The sequence below is a fragment of the Hypomesus nipponensis genome, chromosome 16 (assembly GCF_054491055.1).
Source record: "Hypomesus nipponensis isolate SF chromosome 16, ASM5449105v1, whole genome shotgun sequence".
Taxonomy (NCBI): Eukaryota; Metazoa; Chordata; class Actinopteri; order Osmeriformes; family Osmeridae; genus Hypomesus; species Hypomesus nipponensis.
In genome coordinates, this window is record NC_140376.1 from 7,610,860 (window position 1) to 7,622,500 (window position 11,641).

Sequence of the window (11,641 nt, forward strand, 5' to 3'; positions counted from 1 at the left end):
CACTCTAAATACAAAATCCCTGAATTACGGGAGATTGTATAGCATTTGCGGGCGTCCGGGAGCCGCTATACCGTTTTCAGTGATGCTTGTGAGTGATCCTGTCTATAACAAAAGTATCAGTAAAGAGTTCATAAACTATATTCTCCTGCATGATTTATTCATTTGTTAAGTGTGGAAACATAACAATATTCATCCCCGTTCCAACTCTAAACAAGGTTAAACCGACGAGCCAATAGGCTTTCAACCTGGGGGAGTATACGTCATGATGACTGTGTTCTGAGGCTGGAGGTGTTAGTGGGGCCTATCTGGTAAACACAACATCTCCGGGTCAGGAGAGGGTTGCGCTCACACACCGACAGGCCACTGTTGTGCTTGGATTAGCCACTCATGAACCAACATTTTGCCCAGAAAGCGGCCACTGTCTGTCATTGTAGTGCACCTTGGGATATCCCCGCCATGTTGAACACACTCTCACACGGTGTCTTGTTGCCACGCGCCTGATTTGTATCCCAAACACACCACGGATCCCCAACCCACCATCATCAAGACCTCCAGATTGTAAATCGTTCAGGAGACGGGACACAGTTGTACATCAGTTGTGTATCAATGGCACTGATCTGTCGGTGTCGGTGTCGGTGGCATCCCTGTTTACACGTCTGAAAGAAAGGGAGGGAGAAAAAACGAGAGAGCACACATGAGAGTAAGAGACCCAAAGCCTGACTCCACAGTGGGAGCAGAAAATGATTTGCCTCGTAGCTCTTTGCTACCCTTGACTTTTATGTGGGGGCTGGAGCCTGAGCCAGCTTAGCTCGATTGCATACTAACCTGCCTTCTTTAATGAAATGCCAAGAAGACCTGCTTTCCAATTAGGAATGGATGTGGGAATTCCTCTGGGAAATCCTATTTCTATACAGTTGAACACTGGTGGAATAGTATGAGGTGTATCGGTTTGAAGCAGTTCTCTGACCTCACTCACAGCCGTCAGGTAATGTGATTTTTTAATACTGTAACATATCTAAATTATGTTTTCACAGTTTGTCAAATTGTGCAATATCAAATGAGACTCATGACAAACATTATGAGCCATAAGTCACCAGCACTGTATTTGATTGGATATGATTCACAAATGTATATTGCAGAACAATCAGCACATTTTATAATCAGCAGCACCCAACTTGAATAGTTTTCAAGTCAAATATTGAATGGATTATTTATATTTATTAGTGCTGTCAGTTTAACGCGTTATTAACGGCGTTAACGCAAACCCAAATTAACGGCGTCAATTATTTTATCGCGTGATTAACGCTCTTTTTGGCCTAGCAAACTTTGTAGTTTTTTTCACGTGCTGTTGCAACAACTACCGACGTTAGAAAAACTACAACACCACACCGGATCTAGCTAGACCGGAAACAAAACAACAGGCACGCCAAACACTCGTTTGGCTTGCGAGCTGGCTAAAGAGTAGTAGCAGAGCCCGTTTACGGATATTAGACATTCTCTGGTAGTAGGCTAACGTTACGTTTTGAGTGGATGACGAGCGCGAGATGCCGAAATGGATGCCAATAAGATTCTGAATGGAAAGTTTGCTTTTAAGAAGTTGCCAAATGGTTCTATTGACAAGACCAGTGATCTGTGTGTTTTGTCGTTGTAAACTGAGCTATCATCGCAGCACGTCCAGTCTGAAATACCACTTGATGGCCAAGCACACAGCTGATGCGAATTCTCTGCCCCCTCGTCAAAGCCAGGCGATTGCAATGTTGTTTTAAATAAATAAAAATTTTGCACAAAGCAATCCGAACCACTTTTCTATGTTGATAAGAGCATTAAAATTTGAAAAAAGATTGGGACAAAAAGAAATCAGGGACATTTAGAATAGATAAAAATGTGCGATTAATTGTGATTAATCGCGAGTTAACTATGACATTAATGCGATTAATCGCGATTAAATATTTTAATCATTTGACAGCACTAATATTTATATATATATATATATATTTTTAATCATTCCACACTTTGTTTTTATACATTGCATTTTATTTGTATGTTTTTTGGCAGTCAGACCCATCCAGCGACCCAGAAGCCTCTTGACAGTGTGGCGCTAGGTGGGTCTGTAAGGGTAGACGGATGCCATGAGGCAGCGCAGTCAGAACTTCAGCAGATGGAGCACGAGTTCCACCAGCTGCCCACCCACTTCTGCTGGCAAGTCAGTGTCCACAGTCTGATCTCTGCCAGCAGTGAGCTCAAACGTTCAGCCTTGAGGAGAGAGGACTGTGTCTATGACAAAACCTAACCCTCAGCCAGAGCAGAAGAGAGGCAGGACCTAAGTGTTGACTGTGTGAAAAAAAAACAGATCAAAAGGTGTCCCACCCATTGTTAAACATGTCACATCAAATTGCTTGTGTGTGTGTGCGCAAGCGCTTATAGAGCCTACCTCACAAAGTTCAGCATTTGATACATTTTCATAGATGACATGTAAATGTAATGTAAGACAAATGTATGTATGTATACACAGTAAATGCATTTAGCAATAAAGAAAATATTACCGTAACCATCACAACTCACAGTAGTACTGTCAACAAAGAACAAAGAACAAAGAACAGGATAAAACCCTCTGGTGTGCTGGATCCAGCCTTGAAAACACTCCGCATACAGGAGATTTACCTTTGTATCTGCCAAAAGTGTCGACAAATGGGTTTAGGCCACCAAACATTTGATTCAGAAAATGGGGTTTAGAGTTTTAGCGATTCGGAAAAACTAATGTATCTATGCAAATAGATTCACCAGGCAATGAAACTCGTGCTCATTTCAATGATCATGACCGGAGTTTCACGCTACTCAATTGACCCAGCATAGGTTATAGGAAGAAAACACAAAACCTCTTTAGAGAATGCAGTCTACCAGAAGATGTTGGACTGCTAGAATCTGAACCCTTAATGAGCCTTGAAGTTCGAGAAAAGCTCATCAAAAGTGGTTGCTAACACTGTTTGTTTTGGTTGCTGTGTGTGTGTGTGAGAGAGAGATTGTACACACTCTTACATTTGATCTTTTTCTCACACACCCACTGATCGTGTCCACTCCAACCTCAACATCACCCACATCTTTGACTTTCCCAGCATCTAAATGACAGATTGTAAGCAGGCCCATTGTCACGGCTGGAAAATGATGCTACTGTACGATGTTCTCTTTTGATGCACATTGCTGGGTTGTCTATGCGCTGAAGCGAAGCAACAGTAGAAAGCAGGATCACCATTAGATGAGACGCCAACTTTGTCAGCATCCCAAAGATCTCTTTGTGCTTGGAATATGTTTGATGGGGTCTTGTCATCTTCGCGCATGTTTGTAGCCTCACGGCTGGAAACCTTTGTATTAAGCCTGGAACTACGAACGCCAGCTCTTTTCTCTTCACAGCCATTGTCCTTTTCTTCACTGCTTCAAGTCAGCCAGCTGCAACCGACTGTAGGCGGCGCCGGCGCTGCATGTCGTGCATGAAGTCGAATGCACCTAATAGCTTATGCGGATATCCCTATGGGATATCCCGCCCGGCAGCCGCAGAGCACTGCGTTACCGGGTGTCAGTTTGTGGGACCGGTGATTGGATGTGCAAAATGTCAACTTTTGCCGTCGTCGTGACAACGGAAGCTCAGCACTGACGCTGGTCTAGGCGGCTGTCAATCAACAACAAAAAACAACCCCAGCTGATGTTCTACTTCCATTCGCCCCTTTGCACGCAGTCGCCGAGACAGAACCCGCAACTGGAAGTGAAAGTTAACGAGCAGTTACTTTACACAGTGAAGTTTATCGCCAAATACCGTATTTTTGGGAGACAAACAATGCCGGTAAGTGGTAATGATATTTAAAAAGTAATAATAAGATATATTTATTATCTTTATTTAATTACAAATTACAGTTTACATGTAGGCTATTACAGCTATCTAAATTACAGTTATAAGTTGATTCTGGTTATTTGTTTTAAAATATTTTATTTGACAACTTTGAACAACACACACAAACACTCATGCTCTAACACACACTGGCACGGAGAGTTTTTGCAGGTTGCTTCATTAAATACAACAAGAACAACGTTTGGATATAGGCTGATAATCGTTCGTCGGATACTTGTCCGGGCATGCCCCTTATCCCAGCCTTTTGCTGTTCCCTTATCAGACAGTAGAGGGAATCATTGATCCATATATAAAATTATGTAGTAAAAATCAAACAGCACACATCAAATGGACTAGGTCCGATAGAATGTGCTATTAGAGACTTGTTTTGATCCAATGAATTATTGACCCCCGCTGTAGCTGGCTAAGGACCTAATTCATCCTGATTTGGGGACTGAGAGGCGAAGGCACAAGAAGAAGAGGTTGGTTCAGAGTCCCAACTCCTTCTTCATGGATGTCAAATGCCCAGGTGAGAATGCAAACCAACTAACCCACGACAAATCTTGTATGGATATATTGATACAGAGCATCATTTACCATCTCCCTGTCAATATTTACTGGTGAGAAATATACTCAGGTGAAGTCCAGATGCGCGTGGACCCCTGTGGTGTAGTTGAGGGTAGACGGTTATATGCAGACATAGTATCATTTAACATTCTATTGTCCAGCCGTCACCATTTAAAGGAGCCACGCTAAGACGCTAGTATGAAAGAACACGATGAGAACTGATTTCTCTTAATTGTGATCGTCCTGCGCCCTCTTTCTGCCCCCCCCCCCTTCCCGTTCTACACCGTCCTCCATGCTTCCCAGGCTGCTACAAGATCACCACCGTGTTCAGCCATGCCCAGAGTGTTGTGCCCTGCGGGGGGTGCTCTATCGTCCTGTGCCAACCCAGCGGGGGGAAATGCCGCCTCACCGAGGGTGAGTACCACACCCTGGTATAAACTGTAAACTGTGTTATCACAGCGCCAGCTGGTCCTTTTCCTTTTTGTCATTGATACCTCCACGCCCTCGCTCTTCGACATGCTAAATGAATGCTACATGCTCTCCGGTGTGTTCTCTGAATGCTAAATAAATGTGTTCTCGTTTTTTCTTGACTTTCTCCTCAGGTTGTTCCTTCAGGAAGAAGCCCCGTTGATGCGCCAGAGCTGGTAGTAGCTTCAGACGTTCTCGGTGAGGACCGGAGATTGATGGGCCGGCCTGGTGATTCAGGGCCAGGAATCTAACCTTTCCCTCATTTAGGTGATGTCAGGGAGAAACTCTGCTTCAGAGTTTCTCTCCTGCAGCTTGGATGGGTTCCAGCTATAAGGGTTGTTTAGCCAATATAAGTACCAAACAAGATCAATAGAATTGAACTTGAGATTGAAAAGAGTCTGGTTTTAATCGGCATGTGCAACATCTTAAAACGCTTCTACACACTTTTCATATAATGTGTTCTTTTAAGAAGCAGTCACAAATCAGTAACGTTGCACACAAAAGACTGTTCTGTAATTGTATTTTGTAAAAATTTATTAGATTGAAAGCTGGAAATAAAGCTGGAATAAAACAATGGAACTGACTCGAATGCTAGACTTTGACTTCCGTCAGTAAAAAACAATTAGCGTTGGTCACCTTCACGTAAAGGCATGACATTTTGGTGTGTGAGTGTGTGTGTATTCTTGGCTTTTGGAGTGTCCTCCTGTAAAGTGGTGTAAGACTAGGGCAACACAGCTTATCTTCAACCATAACTAACATTCTACTATATACAATAAGTATCCATGGTTTGTCACAAACTTGACTGAGTCTCCAGTGGTTCTTATCTGGGTTTATATTTGAATATTGCTATTAGCATGTTGACATGTTTGACATTTAGGGGCATAGGTTGTCTTGGTGACCATGTTTACACACACACACACACACAAGCAGGCCTGACTCACTTTGGGGCTTTAACAGACTTTAAGTGACGGTTCACCTGGTTTTTACTTCCCATGAACTGTTCACCTGCCAACCACAAGGTGGTGCTCAGGAGCCACGCTACAAGTTTGACGACACATAAAACACAGACTAATGGCTCAGAGAGGTGTACAGTATGTAAACTTGGGCACAGTCCATTCTCCCTAAAGATGTTCTGAAGGCAACGGAACGTTCCAGACAGGAACATGCTAGGAACATGCTGTAAACATACGTAAGCATATAAAAGAGATCCGAGAGAGGTGGAGGAACCACGTGCCATGTTCTCGTAAGAGGAAAGAGAGAGAAAAGAGGTGCCTTAAAAGAAAAAAATACATATAGGTAAAAGTATTAAGTTAATTGCCATTCGCGTGGAATTAGGCTTTTACAGCTCAGAACGTGGAATGAAATTGAATATTTATGGAATGTTGAGAGACGTTCTTCCCCCTGTGTGTCATTGGTGTTCTTTATAAGCTGTTCAGCTCCTGCAGTGTCTGGTCCAGGACTTGGTGCATTCCCAGGTTCTCTTCCTTGGCACTTGATAATTTTTCTAGAAAATGAAAGGACAGAATTACTTGGTTATAGTAACTCAATTGGTCAAATGGATGAAAACCATGCACTAAGGATAGTAAACAATCCTTTTACGGGCTAGTGTTTGGTTAAACAATAGATCTTGCAGAAATGAATGCAAGGCAATTGATGCTCCAACTGTTTTGCACAATTTCTCAATTGAACATAAGTTGTTCCATATGCAAACCCCAACCACACAACCATTCCAAGGCCAAAACAAAAGTATTTTCATGCATAAACTGGTGACGGTTACATTCGTTTCAATCACACGTGTGAAATACATTTGTCTAATTCAAAGTCCTTTGTTAAACAGTCCCAAAGACAAACAGCTCCATATGTGCAATCCTATGAGCTGTCATATGACATCATGATGGAACACAAACCCACAAGCACAAGAGGTAAGTCATTGGGTGATGTTATTTCAAAACAAGTGGTTAACCCTGCACAAATCCAGGCCAAACTTCTCACCTTATATGTGGTTCATTCCATCCAATGAGGATGCATTATACAAAAGCACAAGAGATTTGGCAAATAACCATCGCTTAAACGCAAGGAGGGAAAAAAAGAGCTGCAATGTGGATATGAAAGGAAGAACTTTTAATGTGTTCTGTCATTTTTTATAATTTTTTTGCAAAGGGGAAACGGATGAAAAGGCACAGAGAATATCAGACAGAGGTAAAAAGGTAAGAGAGAGAGAAAGAGAGAGAGAGCAGATGAAAGAGAGAGAGAGAGCAGGTGAGAGAGAGAGAGAGAGAGAGGGCGAGACGTACAGTGGGTAGAGGGGGGAAAGGAGCGAACAGAGGAGGCGTGCGTCTACAGGGAGGTCATGTCGTTAAGGGCATGGTCCAGCTCCTCGCTGATGGCCTTGTACTTGAGCTTCTGAGCGTACAGTTCATCTGAGGGTCAAAGGTCGCCAGGAAGAGAAGGCAGGAGGGTGGGGGGGGGGGGGGCAAGCGAAGCAGCAGCAGCAGGAGGGAGAGGAGGAGGAGGAAGACGGGCGAGAGGCCGGGGAGAGGGAAGGGAAGAGAGAAGACAGGTCAGCTGTGTTGATACAGGAGGAAGATATAGCCAACAGTGAGAGATATGCAGCTCGAGTCCAGCTTTTTGAAAGAGACAACAAAACCGAGACGACAGCCAAAGAACATAAAGAGCAGAGAAGCACCTAGGGTCAAATATCTGTTCTTCTGTGAGAAACGTTGTACTTTGAATTTCCTCTACAAAGCCGTGTGTGGCGGCACCACTAACATGCTGACCTGCTAGGATTGAAGCACACTCTGTTCTCAGTTCTGTAGTCACCATAAAGGTGTCCTCAGCAGGCATGGACGTTGGTTCCTCACACGGACCGGAGCTAGCATATTTCTTTACTCTCGGGACCCCGGACAGTATATTATTTTATTAGCTTGTCTCCGAAGTTTCCATGCGTTTGGCAGTGTGGCCACAGAAAGTATTTCCAGCCGCTTGAAACACGACGCCCCTGAATGCTCCGTGTCTCTATATACACTAAAACGTTGCAACTTTCTTTCTCTGCACGGAAAATAGTATGTGTGTGCCTCCGGCCTTTCCCTGACAGCTTGTGATATTCCACAGAGCATTGTGTGACACCCTTTTCTCATACCTTCCAGGTCGTCGATGGACTTCTCCAGTTTGGCCACAGTCCTCTCTGCAAACTCAGCACGAGTTTCCGCCTGCAACCGAGAAAGGAGAGATTGAGAGAGAATAAATGGGAGACAAAAGAAGAGAGGGGGAAACAGTATGGGGCAGAGAGAGGGGGGGAGATATAGATATAGACAAACAGAGAAAGAGAGAGAGAGAGAGAGGGCAGGTCTGGCAGTGATAAAGTCCAGGCAGGGAGAGGGATAGGGAGGTCAGGGCAGAGCATTACAGAACAGGAAACCATACTGGGCCCCAAGTTACAGGGCAGGAGCCAGTGAAGATTCGGACTGAGGAGATTGGAGGACGCTCACCTCCTTCAGCTTGTCACTGAGAACCTTGATCTCCTCCTCATACTTATCCTCTTTTTCTGAGTACTGAAAGAAACCCAGGACAAACAATGTCAGGAAAGCACACACATTGGCCCCCAATACACATACGGACAACTACAATGACAAACGACAGGAAGTAGGTAAGTGGTAAATCTCCTTCTTGTCCGCCTTCCTCGCTGGTAAATGGCAGCCTTTACCTGGACTATCCGAGTGGGACCGGCATGCAGCAGCACGCTACTGCGATGCCAACCATGAGAGGGGCACGATTGAATCGGGGCAGGAGACAGTGACAGAGAGCGTGGTGTCACGTTGACAGACTGGCGTCGGGAACTGATGGGCAAGAATGAGTGTGTGTGTGTGTGTGTAGTGTGTGCATGGGACAAGAAAAGAGGGTAGAGATAGATACAGAGAGTGAAAGAGAGATGAGAGAAATAAAACGAGAGACATGCCCGTGCTGGTAGAACTATTACATTTTTTTACTACCACAGTCACTCCTGGAACTAAACCCCCAGCTGGGCAGTTAGCCAACAGACGGAGAGGTATTTCTTCATACCCTCCTTGGGTCGTGGCACCGAATCGCAACACGACGAGGACGGCAAACAAAGGCGCTTGGACACTCTTACTGTTCACACGCAAACAGAGGCTGCCGGAAAGCCCCACGCTCACACACACACACACACACCTTCTCAGACGAAGCTTCCAGGGATTTTAGGTTGTTGGTCACATTCTTCAGCTCCTCCTCCAGGTCACTGCATTTCCTGCAGAGAAGGTGGGGGGGGGGGAAGACAGCATTGCTTAGCGCTTAGCTTTTACCTCAGGTAGTTGCGCAACCCCTTGGCTGGACTTATAGCTGAAGACACACCAAGACATGGCGAAAGCTTTTGAATGAAACTCTTGGCTGTTGAATGAAACTCCAGTGTACCTTAAACTTCTGCCCTTCTTAGAAACGTGGTCCATGAGGAACCCCGTAGTGATGGTGTGTACCAGACACAGAGAAGGACAAGGAGGGATGGGAGGGGGGGGAGGAGGAGAAAAAGAAGCACTTACAGTTCTGAGACTTCAGCCCGCTCCTCTGCCCTCTCCAGCTCCCCCTCCAGGATCACCAGCTTGCGGGCCACCTGAGGAAGGGCAGGGCACAGATGTTTGGCTTTGCTTGTGTTGGATCGCTTTCAGACCGATATTTAGGGCGGTGCTCCTCGCTCTATTAAGGGATCCAGACCTGTGGTCAGGCAGAGTCTGCATCGTAGGAGTGGTGACCTGAGGAGCGGTTCTTTGAGCGGTTCGTTTGAATCAGCCAACGGTGGTTGGTTGCCAGTAGTGCAACTCTGGAGGTTTTGGGAGACGGCAGGCCCAGGTTGTAATAGGGTTCACCTCTACCACCCTCCGCTCCAGCCTCAGCCCAATAGCCTCAGCCCTACGGCCACAGCCCTACGGCCTCAGCCCTATGGCCTCAGTCCTGGCCTTAGCCGTAGCCCTGGTTTGGTCGTTACCTCCTCATACTTGCGGTCGGCCTCCTCAGCGATGTGTTTCGCCTCCTTCAGCTGCATCTCCTGGATCTCCATCTTCTCCTCATCCTTCATGGCCCGGTTCTCTATCACCTTCATACCTCTGAAGGGACAGGACACACACGGAGCTGTTACAGTGACACACACACACTCTCTTCCATTGGTCCGCTCATGGGTGCTAGCGGGTGCTCGCTGTCCAACACTGACCTCTCGCTCTCGTCCGCTGCCTTCTCAGCCTCCTCCAGTTTCAGCAGCGCGGTAGAGAGCCGCTCCTGGGCCCGATCCAGCTCCTCCTCCACCAGCTGGATCCTGCGGTTCAGACCCGCTACATCTCCTTCAGCCTGGGAGAGCACGGGGCAGGGAGGGAGGAGGGGTTGAGATGGGCAGGGAGGAAGGGAGGGAGAGAGGAGGTGGAGATGGGCAGGGAGGAAGGGAGGGAGAGAGGAGGGAGGGGGTGGAGATGGGCAGGGAGGAAGGGAGGGAGAGAGGAGGGAGGGGTGGAGATGGACAGGGAGGAAGGGAGGGAGAGAGGAGGGAGGGGTGGAGATGGGGAGGGAGAGAGGAGGGGGGGTGGAGATGGACAGGGAGATATGGAAGAAGGAGGGGAGTGGGGTTGAGGGTAGACAGGGTGGGGTGGAGAGGGGGAAGAGAGGGAAAGGAAGCAAGGTGATAGGGAGGGAAGGGGAGAGAGAAGAGGAGAGAAGAACCAAAGGTTAACTTAACCGTATCAGACTTTAAGATTCTGAAAACGTTGGAGCATAGAACCAGCCACTGCGTCCTTATCAGGGTTCCATAGCAATATCAGGAAACAGTAGAGTGAAACAAATAGCCAAACAAGACCAATCTGAGGTAAACATAGTTCATGTATTTGAGTTTGATCTTCCAAAGACAATATCTTCATGTTTAAAGCATACTCCTAAGCGTCAAGCTTCAATAACTTTTTGATTCCGGTTCCTTCCGACTGTGACTGGAGTAAGGAAATGGAGGATGAATGAGATGCTCTTTACAATCAATAAACAAACCACCAGTCCAATGAGAAACAGGCAAACAGGAAAACAAACAAGAATTTCCTCTCAGTCCCTCGGTGTGTAAGGGTGTGTGTGAGAGTGAGTGTGTGTGTGTGTGTGTGTGAGAGAGAGAGAGAGAGAGAGAGAGAGAGAGAGAGAGAGAGATAAAGAGAGAGAGATAAAGAGAGAGAGATAAAGAGAGAGAGATAAAGAGAGAGAGAGTGTGTGTGTGTGAGAGAGTGAGTGTGTGTGAGTGTGTGTGTGTGAGTCCACCTCCCAGGGAGTTCTGTTTAAACAGAGTTTCATCGGCAATACTGTCCCATTCACTAGCCATTGTTCTATTGTATATGGATATACATGACTTTCCTTCTATCTGTGTTTTGTTAACCCTGCCTGCATTCATGCACAGAACAAGTCTGTTGCAGGTTTCCATGCTCTAGTATAGCCCCTTCCCTCATACAGCCAGCACAACATCTAGTGAGTAAGTGTGATAGATAGAGAAGTAGTGTGGATAGAGAGGTAGTATCGATAGAGACGGTGTAGATAGAGATAGTGTAAATAGAGACAGTATAGACAGAGAGGCTATATAGATCCTGGCAGAGGAGGAGGGCTGATTCTCCTTGATCTCTCCATCTACTCAGCTCTGCTCTGAGAAGTGCTGATCAGGGAGGGGAGTCCTGGCTCCCTCTTTCCATCCATCCATCCCTC

General features: G+C 46.1%; 2 protein-coding genes across 4 annotated transcripts in view; one reads left to right on the forward strand and one right to left on the reverse strand.

Moving 5' to 3' along the window:
- The first annotated feature begins 3,676 nt into the window (after positions 1 to 3,676).
- On the forward strand, positions 3,677 to 5,504 carry LOC146254648 (small ribosomal subunit protein eS27-like). Its single transcript, XM_084676258.1, has 4 exons — positions 3,677 to 3,835; positions 4,301 to 4,409; positions 4,751 to 4,861; positions 5,050 to 5,504. The coding sequence occupies exons 1-4, from the start codon at positions 3,698 to 3,700 to the stop codon at positions 5,076 to 5,078; spliced, it is 387 nt and encodes a 128-aa protein (XP_084532384.1). The 5' UTR covers positions 3,677 to 3,697; the 3' UTR covers positions 5,079 to 5,504.
- tpm4a (tropomyosin 4a) overlaps positions 5,432 to 11,641 on the reverse strand; it is a 16,890-nt gene continuing 10,680 nt past the window's right edge. For 2 of the 3 annotated variants that reach the window (XM_084676255.1, XM_084676257.1), the window contains 7 exons: positions 10,134 to 10,267; positions 9,912 to 10,029; positions 9,469 to 9,539; positions 9,104 to 9,179; positions 8,404 to 8,466; positions 8,055 to 8,124; positions 5,432 to 6,419 (listed from right to left, as the gene is read on the reverse strand). In XM_084676255.1, the coding sequence (XP_084532381.1) occupies positions 6,337 to 6,419; positions 8,055 to 8,124; positions 8,404 to 8,466; positions 9,104 to 9,179; positions 9,469 to 9,539; positions 9,912 to 10,029; positions 10,134 to 10,267 (615 nt within the window). In that variant the 3' untranslated portion in view covers positions 5,432 to 6,336. Of the gene's footprint in view, positions 6,420 to 7,019; positions 7,336 to 8,054; positions 8,125 to 8,403; positions 8,467 to 9,103; positions 9,180 to 9,468; positions 9,540 to 9,911; positions 10,030 to 10,133; positions 10,268 to 11,641 lie in introns of those variants that run through there. The other variant, XM_084676256.1, reaches the window with a different exon arrangement.